The 18869-nt window shown below is 28.5% G+C and overlaps 1 protein-coding gene across 1 annotated transcript in view; it reads left to right on the top strand.

Annotated features, from left to right (window-relative positions):
* Positions 1 to 2475: 2475 nt before the first annotated feature.
* LOC107172988 (phospholipase A1-like) overlaps positions 2476 to 18869 on the top strand; it is a 31851-nt gene continuing 15457 nt past the window's right edge. Inside the window, exons 1-2 of the mRNA XM_015523326.2 lie at positions 2476 to 2846; positions 14141 to 14297. Of these exons, the coding sequence (XP_015378812.2) occupies positions 2765 to 2846; positions 14141 to 14297 (239 nt within the window). The 5' untranslated portion in view covers positions 2476 to 2764. The remainder of the gene's footprint in view (positions 2847 to 14140; positions 14298 to 18869) is intronic.

The raw sequence follows: 18869 nt of genomic DNA, 5'->3' as shown, positions 1-18869 counted from the left end.
TTCTATTATAATATATTTCATTCTAAACTGTAACACCATCCCATCCTTTAGTCTCTCACCATCGCTTTATCTTCCTAAAATCACACCACACCGTGGAATTGGTCCGTGATCTATTAAACTAATAGTGATTTAAGAATAAAATACCAGAGGATTCTTTTGCTGCACGATTCCCATCATCATATGTTTCACGACGTGTTGTTTCTTATGTTATGTACATGCTTATTTCAGTTATCACATAGTCATGTATTTACTTGTTGTGTTACCAGATACAGAAAGTACCTTAATTTTCTGAAAAAAAAATGCCAACAAAACTAAAGACATCACAAACTTTGTTGATAAATTTAGGTTGTTTTATAAAACATAAATTTATAAGTAGGTATATTATTTTCTTTTCAAAATCGTATAAATTAATTGATCTGTATACTGGAGCTGATTAAAATATCATCGTCACTCTGTTATAGTATTAATATATATTATTATACATATAATGGCTGATAAATAATAGAGAGTAGTGACTTTTATAGTTTTACTATAACTCTTCAACCGCAGTGGACAACTTGTCGTCACTTCGGTTCTTTAAATTCCTCAGTACATGTGGGATAATGTATGCATCGCGATTCACGAATAACTGTACAAACCACACATATTACGATAATATTTATATATCATAATATAGTATTATTATAAAGGTTGGCACGCATTTTGTGTGTCAATAGTCCATGCCGAATAGGAATATAGGTTTATAGGCGCTGTGTGTATACGAGCGTTGAATATTAAATAACAATAACAACGAATTATTTACACTGTACAAGTGTATATTTTATTATCATAATGACAGCAAAATATTATAACTGCACCCACGCATATCGTCCCAATTCACGTAAGACATTCCGATTTCCGAGTCCAAATATCAGTTCTCGGAACTATTAATAACTATTATGATATCGAATTATTTAAAATATATATATATATATATATACAATCTAAGAGTGTTTATACCGGTTCTGTCATATTATATATATTATCATGTTAAATATTTTTCACTTATTCGAAACACGCAAACAAAAAATAATTTGAGTTTATACTGTTAATAGAAAGTTTACCTTTATAATACATGTAGATACTTATTGCAAGCAACTTGTAACGTTTTACAAGAACGTGTACCTACTATATGTCATTGGGTTTCCAAAGCGATACGGTTGATACAGTATTGAGAAGTTTCTAGATAAATATTTGTCTAGATAAAAACTACATTAATTTTTATAGCATCATCATCGTCATCGTCTATATAAATAAGGAAATGCATCTAAATTGAAATAGTCTCTATCTAAATAAAATATTTAAGTTTTTTTTTTTAAATTAGCATTCATTTTGATTGCTTAACTCATTTTATTTATTTTACATTTTGAAAAAAAATTATCATTAAGTACAATGTATCGACTTACAATTTTCCATATATACAAATTAATTATTGGTCTTACTCGGAAATAACCTTTCAGATTGATAGACTACGCAAATAAGAAGTGCAGATTTTTTTTAATGCATATCTTTGTTATGTTTTATTACTCTTAGCATTAAACTAAAGCTCCTACAATCCGTTTTAGTCTCTCCCTCATATAGGTAAATAACAATAATATAATATTGGTATCATAACTACCTATAATAATTTAAAAATTAATATATTTGCTATATTAAAATTCTAAAGTTAACTACTTAAAAAAAAAAATATAGTTTATTTTTATTTTATTCTATCGGTTTTGCACATATTTGAAATTAAAACAAAGAAATGAGTCGATGCTTAAATTTATAAATTTACGTTTTAAGTTTTCTATTATCAAATATCATTTCTATCATAATTATCTACAGTCCTCATTGACTAAAATAAATTTATAATAATTATAGGTTGATATTATAATATCAAACATAAATTATAGAGTAATCTCCTCCTACCATAACGCAAATTACTAAAGGCAGATACGTATTTAGAGCTTTGATGCCGTTGGTAAAATTTTTATGTCACCTCGGTCACACCCCTCTCCATTAATGGCATTAACAACAATTTTCATTGATAGTCAATAATAAGATTAAAAAGATTTCAAAAACTCAGCCTTGGATATACTTAAAGGGAAAAGAAATCGGGGAACTCGTGAACCTACTCTGCTGTATACTGGCTATACTAGATATCTAAGTGGACTACAGACGGGTATACCAAGCATATTATTATAATATATCACTCATGTGACTGCAGAATTATATTATATGCTCTTGCGAGAAGGGTAGGGTGTAAATTACTGCAGGTGTCACATTCTATATTGGTAGCTTCTGTAAATTACAATCATTAATGCCTGCATTGAACTATATTATAATAGTGATTCAATGATTTATCTAAACACTAGTTTTCCTCCCCACCATCTCACACACACGTGCTACGTTAGCATCGACACGCTGTTAGGTATAAACGGTTCATCCCGCGCCGCAGCTGTCACTCGCGTATTCAATACTACACTCACTGCACTGACAGTGACTTAGGTATTATGATATAATCATTATTTGTCGTCAACGATATATTTTGATTATTATACCGTCGCCGGAATAATTTATATTATACTGTCACATAAATTGGTTAGTCCGAGTCACCCAAGAAGAACGGTTTATCTTGTTCTCCAAAAGAGTTATAAAATTCCGATCCAAAGCGACCGTAGTGAATTTTAGACGAAAAGTATCTCATAGCATATTATAGTACCTATATTACAATATTATTAATATGACTCAGACCAGCAAGTCCACCGTGGTTATGGTCTACAAAATCGGCTTCTTCTGCGTGCTGTTCGCTTCCGTCACCTCCGGTAAGTCTTATATTTATTTAATTATTTTTTAAAACTTAATTTGATATCAAAATATAATTAGGCTCCACTTAAAAGAACTCGTGAGAGGACAGGAGTTATTATTTTGGCTTAAAAATATAATTTTTAATAATAGGAATATCATATATATTTTATACATTTACATTTGTAAACAATTAAAAATTAAAAATTACTATTTACTTAATAATATTTTCACTTGTACATCATATAACAATATTAATTCATTGTATATGGTGTTCTATATAGGTACTGCATATAGTCGATATGTCATATAATATATACGTAACTTTACTAACTTGTTCAACATTTTAATTTTAAAACTTTGTCATTTATAGTCACACTAAAAGCTAATAATAATAAAAAATAAATAAAACTTTGCCATTAATAAAAATCTAATATTTTTTTTAGATAATTTTATACTTCAAAACAATATTTCTAAAAAAAGCTATTTGTGGAATAACGTGCATGCAATTTGATTGGTATAGACTAAAAAGACTAAAAAATAGTATTACTAAAATAATAAAATATAACTTATTTTCAGAAATTTTGTTTTGAAATCACATTGAACTATTATAAAAAAATATCTTCAAAAAAGTTGAAACATTTTGAAATAATAAGTGTAGACACTTGAACAAAAAAATTAAACTGGAATAATAATATATGATTCTATATTTTATAATTATATTTATATTATTATTTTTTGAAAAAAAAAATGTAGGTATTTAAGGTAGATTATTAAAAAAAGAAAAACAAATGGCATAGAATATTGTTTGTGATTTATCGCACAGGATTGTTACTTAGTGTGTGAACATCATACTACCATATGTCATATGATGATCATTTTTTGAAAATTCAGTGTGACGGACATTTATAATATTATAATATAAGCATTGTGCATTTTGGCTGGCCATGATATGGAACTTTTCCTCTTTACTCGATACCCCTACTTTTTTTTTAATCCAGGAATAATTATGACATTTTAAAAGTGATGGAACGAAAAAAAATATGCGTAATCCATTAATTATGCATACGTTTGAAAACTGATCGTCCTAACTTTGACGGCTGGTCGTGAAAATATTTGTTTTTCATCATTGACTTTTTGGTTTTTCACCTAGCAGTAGCTGTTGAAGGGATCAAGTGCATATCATCGCTTCCTCGATATAATTAATAATATTGCCTTGTGGAAATTATTATTTTTCTATTGTTTCATTTTCTACGGTACCTAAGTCAGTAAATGTACATAGTATTTACCTACTGGCTACTTGCTCTTACTCGATCAATTCTAATGATATGTTTGGCTAGAACACGTCCCGTCGTAAATCAGTAAAATTAGGTCGGACAATAGCATTGTATAGGTTTTAAATGTCTAAAGTAATTAATATTTAAAAATTATAATTTTATTAATTATTATATTAGTTTTAATCATGTCATGAGCATTCATCAATAGTATTACAAAAACGTTTTCCTACGATTAGATGATTTCTTATTGATATACAATAATTATTAATAGTATCTACCTATTCTACCTATATTATCTTAAAAAAAAAAAAAAAAAATTCTACCTACTTAAATGTATATGTCTTCTAATCACAATTAATTAATACATATAGGTACGCTAAATTATTACATATGTATAGACATTAGACATAATAACACAATTTTAATAAAATGTTATTACATAAAATAAATATTTTAAAGATTTTTTTGACTAAGTACATAATAATTATTGTATAGTCATTTTTTTTATTTTTTTTATTTTCAAACTTAGGTACTTACCATTTTTACTGAAAATTGTTACTATTGCCATTTTCATAATAGATTGATGCTTAAACTGTCTAGTGTGTAAAAAACAGCTAAGCACTCTTAAAAATTCTCCATTGTTTTTGAATATTGTATGAAAGGAAAATGTTCAAATACATGAAATAAGATAGGTACTATAAAAACAAAAGTTAAAAGCTCTAGTTTAAACTGGGTTACATTTTGGAGGTAAATAATTGGTCTGTACACGACCTTATTTTAAATTACTTTTATTACCATAGAAATAAGAAGTACAATAGTTATTTTCTTCAATTATATATTGTTTACCTTTTCGTTCCGGCCGTTTTTGGAATACTACGAAATTATTATTCTGACGTTATTATGATAACAAAAAATAACGTGTGTCAGGGAGGCTAAACATTAAAACATACTTAAAATAATAATGCATAATGGCTGGAGAGCATAATAGCTACTTACTCGTTTAATTTTTTTACTATTGAGGTATAACTAGTAAGAAAATTGTTGTCATTATTATATATTTTATACGCGATCAACAGTTACTCATTTAGCTATATTGTTAAAAAAAAGGTGCAAGATTTATAAAATTGTGTTATAATATTTACCATTGTAACAAAATTTTGTAACATGTTTTTGCGTTTAACTATCATATAAAAAATAAAAAATAAAATTATTCAACTAATTCCGTCAATTAGAAAATTGATGGATTTTTACTATAATTCATTAAATTGCTAATATAATATTAGTATAGAGGTACTTATAATTATGTAGGTACCTATACTCAATTGTTAATATTGATGTGTGTAATATAATCGAACATAATATCCGTTGTACTAAGTACCTGCATTAAAAACAGTCCAATGTAAACCATTATTTTATTCAAACGGATACCCAACCTACTTGAATATTTAAAAAAGGAGAAAGTTTATTTCATGATAAGTGTAATAAAATCAGTGATAAATATAATTTCAGGTGGAACGAATAGATTATATTTTATCCTTTCCCGCGAAACTATAAGCGGACAGATTGATGGATTTTTCAAAATAAATTTTGACGTTGAAAAAGTGAAATCACTTTAAAATGTTATATTCATTTTTAGATAAAACACTGTACTACAATAATGTGCCGTTAGGAACTAAGCTCGTTGCTTTCATTTAACTCATTGTCTCGTTTGCAGAAACAGAGAATTTTAACTTTACTGCACAACTTAACACCCAAAGGAAATACTATATTAATTCGTTCCATCGTAAACTGCGACTGTATTCAGTTTGGCGAAAGTGCTTTGAACCAGAAAAGTTTTTCGAATGTCATTAAGTTATTACTATAAAACGTGTGTGATGTACTGACGTTGTGTGCATACATATACATTGTATATGTTACTAGCAAAGTGTTGAACAAAAACGATCTATATAATTTTCAGTATCTAGCACTTTATGTTAGTTTATTATATTTCAGTTTGATAATATTTTGACTAGGCGAACGCCGCCGATCTATACGGCCTTGTAATGTATATCAATCGTTACACATCATTGACTACCGAGTTAGATTTACTCACCTCATACGATGATGTATGATGAGTTTAAAAAAAATAATTTTTATGTATTGTCTTTTGCTGCTGTTTAGAGAGGGAAAATACAAAAAGTCAAAAAAATCTATATTTATTGTGGAAATATTAATGATTGATAGCAGGTAGACGAAACAAAAACTAATGGTTGTCAATAAATTGTATACTAGAAAGCTTATTTATTTAAAAATATGACGAAATCTGACAATATTTTTTAGTAAAATTCTTACAATATGCCTTATAAATTACTATAATTAACCAATAACCGATAGTTATCTAGTGTTTACTTAAAAATAATCATATTGTATAATAACTGTTTATATATTCAAATTTGTTTGAGGAAATTTAGATAATAGTACGTTATATTAGGGATATTATACGATAATGGTTAATAATTTAAAAATCAATATTTTTCCTCAAAAATAATTGCTAACATCGGATCTGCATTAAATTTGTTACGATCATCACCGATGATGATACTATGAAACTCGTCATCGAAGCTCCAATCGATTAACGGTAAATTACATTAATAATATTAATGTCATATACACTACACAGAAATCGTACAATATAGTAACAACGGGCCATTCGCGGTACGAATTTAGTTTGTGAAAATATCACTACAATATAATACAAGACGTATAGAATTATACAATATCGAATCGAAACAATGAGGCGAACGCACGTACAGCAATACGTGTCCATATTAATACTCGTATACATATCGAATATAATATATTATCACGGAAAAGGTTCCGCTTAGAGATTTTAATTCCGATTATATTTTCTGAAAACGATTATGTCGAATTAAAAACATATATAACATACGGGCAAAGCTAACACGCCGTCGTACTTACATTTATTATATTTTGTTTATTATTGTTATTATTATTATTATTACATTCTCCCATCGGTATAATATAAATTGATATTTAAGTTTTAAATTCGACTGCAACAAAGCTCAAGTTTTCGAAGTGCTGTCGTTCACAAAAGAAAAGATATATATACATGTATATATTATATATAAGATCTGCCAAAAAGATACTCAAAACTAAAACCATATTCATGGCGAGAAAACTTTAAAGGACTTCGAAAGTAATAATATTTTTGTATTTGCTGCTACAATATTATGCCATACGTTGTGGCCAATGTTATATACATTTCGATGTGAAATATGGCTTAAATCGAATATTATACGTATAATATGTAGGATACACTCATTGCGAAAGACCAGACGAATTGGAAATCGTCGTAAGAGCATTATTTTGTGAATGGTTGGTGAAAAAAAAAAATATTCGAGAGATCGAATTTATAAGCAAATTACAAACCATTTTTAGATAACTATACTCATATTTATACATACAAAATATTAAAAATGTACAAGATAAATGTATTGTTAAAAACATGCACATATTTTTTTCAATCTAAATAGTTGTAAACAAAAATTTTTTTTGTTTATCTTTAAAAAAAATATATGGTGCATAATTCATAGCATATAACAATCCTTTAAAAATATATTGTTAAGAAAAAAAAGTAATTTACATTTGATTAAACTATTTGAGGAACTATTCATAACATTTAGTAGGTATATAATTTACTTTTACAAACACTTTTGCAATATGCAAATGATTTTTAATTTTAAACGAGTTCTAATATATATCTACGACCATTGTGAAATTGTTAAAGTTACAATTTACAAACCGAAAACTACAGTGGTTGTCATGTAACGCATGATCTTGTATTTTGAAAAATAACTAGCAAAATATATTTAACTATTTTACCTGAATATTTATGATACATGCACTTGTTTTGATGATTTTTTTTCATTAGGAAACGTATCATTTTTTTACTCGGGTCAAACCTAGAAGGATATAAGTATTTACATATAAATTCGAGCACCACGAACGCATATTTATATTTGGTGATCATTATTTTATAAGTCTAGTGGGTAATCACTCGTCAACAATGCTTCATTAAAATTAAAATTATTTATAAATAGTATTCTCAGTTTTTACTTTTTTAATTTGTCCACCTTCCGCATAAAATTAGTGACATATTATGCCATTTTGTGAATTCTGATGATTTACATTACACGTCACGAGTGTGTATACGAAAAAGGTCCGAAAACTTTACATCCGAATAATCATACATTTAATATGAAAGATGGGGTGCCATAAATTCCTTGAAATTCAAATACTTAAAACTACTATTTCGGAAAAGAATTTTTGAAACTATTTATTTTTGAATCTTTATAATTTAGTGCTATGGACTAGCGTCCCGCATTCTGTAGTTCACGGTCAACTAGGTACCAGCCGAACCAAGCTGGGGTAGGGTGCGACGAACTTTGTAACAGTAGGAGAGAAAGCATTTCGTGGAAATCATTAACATTAGGGAAACACGAAATCATGTGATCATACGACTATAAAAATATCATTGATAGGGGTACACAAGATGTGGGGTTATACATAAATACAAAAGTTCCAAGAACCAATGTTATAATGTAATATCATAATATATATTTTTACATAATAATATAAATTATCGAGGACTGCAGCTGCACGGGATGCACATTTGGCTTGTATATGGGTGAGTAACATTTCAGTCAGTCTAGATAATTATACCACATCCGTGAGAAAAGCGACAAGAGCAAGTAGACTATGGGGAGTAGAGGGACTATATAAGAGACCCCGAAACGGCCTGTATTCAGACGCGACTTGACCAGACTAGCCAGAGCACCTTCACGTCAGTGTGTTCTTTAATTAATTAAATTGGACTTAGAAAAATTCTCATAAAATAATATTCTGAACTTAGAAAATATTCGAGTCAAACAGAATTTATTCTAGTCATTCAGAATACTTAATTTGTTAATAAAATTCAGCTTTCATGTTTATAAATAAATAATCAATCAGTCTAACTAAGAAGAATTCAACGTTGTTTAAATTAACTCAAGAGTCACCTCCCAACATCATCCTTGACTACTGATACCTGTAGGCGACGTGATCACTGATAACTACATTAGAATCAATCGATTTAGAATGTACATTATTTGAAAACAACAAACCAAGAAACTACATTAACTGGAATTAATTAATATGGAATATTCGTAATTTTGGAAAGATCAATTCAGAATGTACAAATATTGAATACCTAAACAGATTATCAGTGCGGCATAGTCCAAATTTATCGTTTCCAAGTAAAGAAGATTCAAAGTTTTTAGATTTCAAATTATGTCAGTTCCAGACTTATCCGTTCCATATAATGTCGATCCCTGATTTGTTAATTCAAATTTATTATCAACCCAGCATGTTTATCGTTTCTTATTAATGGTGCTTCCAATAAATAAAGACTCAACGATTCTTAGTTTTAAATAATTGTACATTCAAAACGATATTATTCAAACTTTTCACGCTGTGTAAACAGTTTGACTACGTTTTTCGTTTTATGGTTTTTTTTTTTTTTTTATCTGTACGTCGATGGACGGTATTAAACGATTACCAGGTTTAAAACGATTTCACTTTTACCCGGAACACAGTTGTTATTATAATAATATAACATAATATACCATGGTATATTGGTATGTGACGTATGGTATTAACACGGCGACAGCTGATTAAGTTTGCAGAAGCCGTTATTACTGTGTTTTCCAATCCACTTAATACTGCGAATTGTTTCCATGCGCAAGCATTTTACTTACCTTTGTTCGGCTGTTTTATTAGTAGTCGTTCCATCATAATAATGTTATGGTACAATAAAGTATTATGATTTAATCATTGTTCGTACTTGCTCAAATTGGACGGTATTTTAACTCAACGTCATTAAGTAGAGAGAATTATTTGATTGCGTTTTCAAGCCATCGTTATTCAAATGCCGTCTAGACGTTCGTCATCGAAAATACGTACGTTATTCGTGATCATAAAGCATAATATTATTACTACCTATCCGTGTGGGTAAATATTTTTACTATATATTTCTCATCCGCATCCGTGCCCATGAATAAAACGATTCGTGTCTGTATCAAAAATTGGAAGCAGAAATGAAATCTGAAAATATCCGGATAATCTGGATTTTGTTCATGACCAACTCAGCATTTTAGATTCTGAGCGGAACGAGGAATGTATTGATTTTACCATGAGGTGTGTTTTTTTTTTGTGTCTGTCATCACGTTTTGGGGCAGTAAAAGAGCTTCGATTTTTGACTTCAGTACCTCGTTCGATCAGAAAGTGAATCTAGTTGGTACTTTGGGGGGGGGGGGGGGGGGGTCAAATGTGAAAAATTCTTGATACTTTTCTAAATAATCGAGAAAAACAAACTAAAAATTAAAGGAAAAACGGGTATTTTTAGGCACAATATCAGTTTTCGACAAAATCAATTTTGGTTTTTGATGTAACTTTAAGAAAAATGACCATAGATATATAACATTTTCTCCGGATGTTTATATAAGTATATTCTATCTACCATGCAATTTTCAAAAAATGTCGACTTAAGTTGAACTATTATTATAGATTAGGCATAAGCAATTTCCGATCATTATTAGTTTTTTTTAAATTAATATCGATAAAAATTGGGTTTTCACTAGATTTCTCATTTAGCGATTTTCTTATTTTGACGTAACTCTAAAAAAAAATGACCACAGATACTTGAAATTTTCTCTGAATGTTTATAAAGGCATTTTCTATATTTGATAAAATGTTCAAAATATTCTGATTTTTTTTTTAGGTTTTACTGACATTTTAATTTTTCAACTTTTTTAGTTTTTTTTTTTATAAATAACGATAAAAATTAATTTGTTGGGTAGAAAAGCTTAAAAATTTAATTCAAGACACCTAAAATATTGATACAATAGCAGTTGAAAAATATTAAAAATACATAGGCGCAATTTTTTTTATAAGCATTCAAAGTTTGAATTTTTACAACATACGTAACAATCACAAGAATTCACAAATTATTTTAAGCTAGAAATTCATAAAAAAATTTCTTATATAAATCTAAGATCTGAAAATTTAATACAAGGCGCCTAACATATTTTTAAAATAGCAGTTGAAAAATAAAATAAATTCATAGTCACATTTTTTTTTTTTTATAATCATTCAAAGTTTGAATTTTTACAACATACGTAAAAATCACAAAAGTATAGAATAGTTATATAATATTTTTTTTTCATTATCGCTGATAATTTCAGGATAGCATACAAATAATATTAATTCCACTTATCGACTACTGTATTAATAATAAGTTAGGTTATAGTTGTATGGCGATATGTCGGGAAGTAGGCACGAAGGCCTAGTGGGCACCCGTAGGTTTCTGCCATGCTCGGGTGGAGGGCAGCGGCCTCTCTTTCCAGACAGCGTGAATTGCCCTGAAAGCGATGCCGTTCGTGACCGGGATTCGAACAGTTCTAAATAGATTTTTTTTTTTATCAATATTAAGATAGTTCATCATTGAATACGAAATTATTATTCCTATCTCCAAAAATATGGTACACTAGAAAGTGTTATTTTTCAAAAAGATGAACAAATTTAAGATATTTACTAATATATTGTAACTAATAATACTCAATAATCTATAATATTATGGGTTTTCAGTTGATTCTTCCATTTCAAATTGGAAACAGCAATACAATGCAATATAATAGTTATTTTATCGATACTGAAAAAAATTTAAAAATAATAACAAAACTAGGTACTTGATACAAAACATTTATTTTTTAATAATATTACAATCATGGATTTTTAGACAGTGAAAAACTTAAATACCAACAGGTTCTTTTTTTGAATGAAATTGAACCTATGTGTCAAATTCACAAAAACCGTATCTCGCATTATTGTGAAATGTGTTATTGATAGATGATATAATTGCTTAGGATCTTCATAACATTTTAAATAAATGTTATAGACTATTAAATGGTATAAATACCATGTACAATTAAATTAAATTAGGTAAGATATATTATACTACGGTGTACGAGTATGACATTAATTAATGTAACTACTTTTATTATATTGTTAATTACAAACTTAATCTATGAGTTTTTATAGCTCTATAATTTGTAGGAAATTTTTGAAATCTATGTGTTTATAAACTTACTTATTCCGATTTTTTTCTTTTTTTATATTGATCGTTCTATTTGGAAAAAAATTGGAATGTGTAAGCTTATAAACATAGAATTAAAAAATTTTTCTACAAACTATAGAGATATAAAAACTCATAGATTAAGTTTGTAATTAACAATAAAATAAAAGTAGGTAGTTACATTAATTAATGTCATACACCGTAGTATATGATATGTGAAATAAATTTGATCATTTACACAAGTTTTTTTTTTAAATCCTACCTCTTATATGTTTCAAACTGTGTGTTAAATTCGTTTCATGTGATTTTGCTAGCAGTATATTCTATCCACCATGTAATTTTCAAAAAATTTCGACTTAAGTTGAACTATTTATAGGTATATGCAATTTCCGATCATTATTAGTTTTTTTTTAAATCTAATATCGATAAAAATTTATTTGTTAGGTAGAAAAGCTTGAAAATTTAATACAAGGTTTCTATCATATTGTTACAATAGCAGTTGAAAAATAAAATAAATTCATAGTCGCAATTTTTTTTTATAAGCATTCAATGTTTGAATTTTGACAAAATACGTAAAAACCACAAAAATTCGCAAATTATTTTAAGCTAGAAATTCATAAAAATATTTCTTTTTAAATCTAAGATTTGAAAGTTTTTAATAATCTAAATAATATATCCTAACCTAACCGTCTCCGTTCAACATCGTTTTTCGTATAAAATGATAATATCATTGGATTAAAATTTAATTCCATCCATTACAGTAACCGACTAGTAACCTAGTTTACAGCAGAGCGACATCCACGACTTACCCGCTTTTTTGGATTTGAAGGGGTTCGCTTATTATTTATTCATACGTTTTTCCTAATAACATTGATTAACAAGGTGGTTATCCTTTGAGATTTTTTAAGTAATTGTAGTTTTATAAATAAATGTATATTTTCATTGACAATTTCAATAACCTAATACATAATATCGAAATGAGGATTATTTAGATTACGGATATCCGGATATTCTCAGTCCCGTATACAGGGGGGATTTAGGGATTCACCCCCTCCCCCCAAAAATTGATCCTGAATACGTGCTTGGATATTCTGTGACGTATATAATAATATTCTATCTTCTATCTTCGATCTTATATATTGTATAAAAATGGATTTTTGTCCGTCTGTTTTTCTATCTGTCTGTTTGTCCTTTATGCATTCTTAAATGGCTGAACCCTGGACCGATGTAAAGAAATTTGGTGCAGTGATATATTAAACCTATATGGGCGTAGATAGGCTTATTTAAAAAGTAATAGGCCAAACCCCGGGAGGTGCTCAAACAGACATTTTGAGATTTATTAATATAAAGTAAAATTATTACTTAAAAATCAATACATTCACACTTCGTTCAGAATCTAATATATTTCAATTGTTATCTATCTATATTTATAAAAATATTATGCTAGCATAATCACCGAAAACGAATTTAATACTCAGCTTGAGCCATAAAAGAGTTAGGATTTTTAACGGGCTATGAAGTGCTCGGGTTCAGCTGGTATTATATAAAACTTAAATTGATGAAATGGATTTAAACATTGACTATAATCATAGGTATTTTGCATTTAATTTTATAAACTACGAAAAATCAAAAATCAATTTCTTTTGAATTGGATTTATATTTTTATTCTACTTAAGATAGATCAAAATTGAAAAGTTTATGTTAGTCGATAGACGGTAGTTGAAACATCATACCTACTATTATTATAAATTATTATTTTTTTTTTTATTAGGAAAGAGCCCTCGGCAGCATAGGCCATTGGGCTTACAAAATAAAATTATTATTATGCACATGACAAAATGTATTTTATTAAAAAAAATAATTCTAGGCTCTTTGGTCGGCAGAGGAAAAGGACTGATTCAGAATGCTCTTAACATGGGTGTTAGAAACAACAATAACACTGACCGAAGCGACTGCGTGTACAAGCGAGATTCTGACGACACATGTCCTGGAGAGGATATACTTTTTCACTATTACACACTCAGGTATGCAAAAACGAAACTGTACTACAATTTTAATATAAACTTATGATAATAGGTAGGTACTATTGATAATAATATTATACTACACCACTATTGTAATAGTCCCCGCAAATGCGTTTCGTGTGACAATGAAATAGTAGCGCACGTTTATACAATCATAAATAATATTATAAGAATACATAATATTATATATTATTATTATTATTATGGTGGACGCTACGTGTTTATAACTGATGGAAATAACACCTAAACACCCGTTAGCAATTGTAATTATTGTTCGAGTATAATAATATAGTTTCATCATTGTTTGGCGATGACAATAACTGTGTCCGAATTAAATTTATTTATTTATTATTAAGCTTATTCTTATTATAATTTTTAGTACCACAGTAATATTATATAACGAGTTTGGTTTGTTATAAATTACGTAATATCGGAGTTACTATAAAAAATTAGTCATTAGTTTCCTGATAACATAATAGTATTATGCGCTGCTATATTAATCAAGTTTATGATTTTAAAAATTCAATTTTCTTTTATTATTCGGTTTTGTCCGGATCACTGGAATCAAATAATAATAATGCTTCGTGTTGGTTGTTTTTTTACAAAAGGATATTACACTTGTCCCACGAGTGCAAGATACTTCTGATTCTAAGTTTATCAATAGTATTCGAACCGACTTGCGACTTCTGCGTACTTGATATATTTAACGGTTGATTGTAAACGTAGTGTCGTTTTTACGTCATTGAGTGATCGAAAATTATTGTTCCTATTATTATTTTCTTGGGCAAATAAAGAACAATAATATTATACCTGTGCATTCCAGTAGCAATTGAGTTGATGTAAAAATTGTAGTTTCAGCATAAAATTAGTTTTTTTTTTCCAATGGAGAATTGATAATATTGAGACCTTCCGTATAAATCACATTCTTTTAAAAAAAAATACCATGTGTTCCATGTGCAGTTTAATCTTCAGACTCACTTCGCACTATTCATGTCTCATTCATATCTTTTTGCCGCTATATGGACTGCGTCATTTTTTATTCAGGAAAAAATATGGGTACTGTCTGGTGGACTGAGAAAGATAATATTTTTCTGAGCTTTACGACTTTGTACATTGATTCAGATCCCGGTATTTACGGCCTCTCACAAAGACCAATAATTTGGTTTCTATGAAGTAAAAATTAACAGTTTGGTATATTCCATCGCAGCTGTAAAAATCTTTCCGATATACAGCGTGATTTTTTATGCATGCTCGCCCCATTTTTATGCTTAAATTATGCATATATTCAAATTTTGATTTTTGGAATATTTAAGTGTAGTTAAAGGCGATATTTTTGAGTACTTAGATTTTTCACAACATTTAAGGAGTATCCTGTAGCGATACCAACTTTGGTTTTTCAAATGACAACCTAATGTTTTAAAGCAAAATGTGATTCAGATAATTTTTCTGAAAATTTTGACATATTGCAATCAAAATTCGAACGAAAACTTCCAGAGTTATTCTACTTGAAATACTAAGGAATAAGGATAAAAGTCTAATACTTAAATGCCTACGTTGTAAATGGATACGATAATTATAATTCGGTATACAATATAAAAATAAAATATTTGTTAATAATCACTACTTATTACTAAATGGCCAAATATTGCATCTGACAATTTTCAAAAGAAAAGAAAATATGAATAAAATAATATCCTTTTTATTTTATCCATGTTACCTATACCTTATAGACAACGTTAATATTTGTATAGCATAGGTATACTTACTTATAATAAAATACCGAACAATAGTGTACAATTAGTTAATTATATATATAATTAAAAATAGCACATTTTATATTGTATACCGAATTATAATTATCGTATCCATTTACAACGTAGGCATTTAAGTATTAGACTTTTATCCTTATTCCTTAGTATTTTAAGTAGAATAACTCTGGAAGTTTTCGTTCGAATTTTGATTGCAATATGTCAAAATTTTCAGAAAAATTATCTGAATCACATTTTGCTTTAAAACATATAGGTTGTCATTTGAAAAACCAAAGTTGGTATCGCTACAGGATACTCCTTAAAAGTTGTGAAAAATCTAAGTACTCAAAAATATCGCCTTTAACTACACTTAAATATTCCAAAAATCAAAATTTGAATATATGCATAATTTAAGCATAAAAATGGGGCGAGCATGCTTAAAAAATCACCCTGTAGATATAGTATTTTATCCAACTGACCGCCAAATGTTATTGAAAACAATTTTTCGATAGTTACTATATTGGCTGGTAATGCTATAATATATTATGAAAAATAAAAAAATCCCATCGTCAAAAATACACCGAATGAATAACAATGTACAGCGATCCAATACAGTGTTCTGGAACATAGCCAACAAAGTCGTTTTATTGCAATTTGTGCGTGTTGTTTAAATTTCCTAGACAATCGCAGTCCGTGTTTTAAGTGCTACTGAGCAGTAGCGGCGAGTAACCTAATTATTATTGTATATAAGAGCATAAGTTGTAGTATTTTTTGATTTTGGCATTGATACAGTTTTCGCCTCCGGAAATCGAATAATAGGTACCAATATTATTATGCATAGCACGTACATTTATTTACAATAATAATTTGACATCGATAAACGACTGCGCTCCTAACACCTGGTAGAAAGTTTTTTGAGGGTCTCATTTTTTGGTTTCAGAAAGATGACGATGATCCTACTCGTCTTTATCTCCAACCATGGACGTGAAAGTTCAACTAGATAGGGTGGAGAATTTTGAGTAAACTAGGTGCAACGCTCGAAGATCGAACTGCCGAGGCAGTCGTGACGACCTAAAAGTAGCTGAAAAGGCGATTTTTTTAGGAAACTGGCAAAGCTCCAAAAATGTTGCAAGGCTTAACTCTTATGTCTGACCCGGTGTGAATCCAGCCCTAGATTACGGGGGGGGGGGGGGGGCGATTATTGCACATTAAAAATAAAATATCTGTCTAATATAGGTATATGTGGTGTGCGTATGTTTCAAAAACTTATAGGAAACAGTTTATGTTAAATACAACTTTGTAATCAATTGACAAATATCAAATATTCAACATAAAAATTGATTTGTGCGTCAACATTCATGCACCATGCATGGGATAATATTTTGTAGAATACATAAATAAGTAATTACTTAAAATTTGTTTTGATTCTTTTTATTAGGCATTTTTTCCTAAATAAAACACAGCTTACGAGGGGGAGGAGGGGCGCCCCCTACAAAAACCCCACTTGTGTTTGACTGCGTATGCATATAATATAATGTTATTAGAAATAAATTAGCTATGTGGTTTTTTACCTTGATTTAAATGATGTTGGACACCAATTCACAATAATTTTTAGAACCATCCTGTTCCAGAACTATATATTTTTTTTAAATATTTTCACCCTTATATTTATCAGGTTAACCATTATCAACTTTTGATTTTCAAATGATAACGTATACTTAAAATTTCATAAACTAAAAAGGCTATTTTTTCAATGAATTTTCACGTTTAAATTTTCATTTTTCATTATTCCGTTTACAAGATATAGCCTCCCAAAGTTGGGTGGTTTTGGGTGGTGTTTGTGTGTTATAGATGTATGTTAGGTGGTATTTACATACAAACACCATATAAGTGTTGTTTGATAAAAGAATCACCCTGTATTATACTTAAATAAGTAAAACATTATTACTGAAACTTTATATAATTATAGCTCAGCGGAATCGATATATACCTTTTTTGAAAACAGGATGTTTAGATGTGGAATCAATAAATCCTCGTCGGATGTATTTCTGTAATGAAAACTTAGAAGAAAAATTGTGCTTGTAAAGAAAAGGGTTTAACGTGGTCAAGCTACTATATCGTTTGACCGAAGGTATTGGATAGAAAACTAATCATGCGGAAACATGCGTGTGCACTATCTACCTATATAATATAGAATGCTAAGCTGTAATACCGTGACTCTTAATGCGGTTGAAAATTAGAACATCAACATCTTCGAACTTGAAAAAAAAATCAAATTAAAAATTTTGGTAACAATTTGTCGTAATAATTACACTAATTATTAGGTAGGTAGTAGGTAACTATTTTGAAATATTTGTAGCTGCAGAAAACTATTTTTTAATGCATCAGCTGTTAAGTAAATTTTTTCAAATAATAAATCAAATTATCGATGGTAAACCGTGATTATTTTATGTAATTTAAATTCTTTAAATCTACACTTGGTATTGCATTGCTCGTAGTTTGCCAATAGACATATAAAACGTATAAACTAATATAATAATAAAGTACCTATTTGTGGCCAAAATTAATCAATAAAAAGTATTACAATAATTTATTTTACAGATTGTTTAATATTGATAATAATTTATCGTATTAGCAAAATACTTAGGTTCTTTGGTATTAAGTTATACTAGCAGTCAGCAAGACTTTGAATTCTTAGATGAATGAAAACAATATTGTTGATATTTAATTTAAATTAAAAACATTTTTTCATAGTATTCAAAACATACATTTAGGTACCTACTCGTATATAGTTACTATAAGAATTTTACATTATAAATTACTG

Source organism: Diuraphis noxia, unplaced genomic scaffold (assembly GCF_037042655.1).
Source record: "Diuraphis noxia isolate RWA-SAM2 unplaced genomic scaffold, SU_Dnox_SAM2 contig0004, whole genome shotgun sequence".
Lineage (NCBI taxonomy): Eukaryota > Metazoa > Arthropoda > Insecta > Hemiptera > Aphididae > Diuraphis > Diuraphis noxia.
This window is presented reverse-complemented; position numbering and strand designations above follow the sequence as displayed.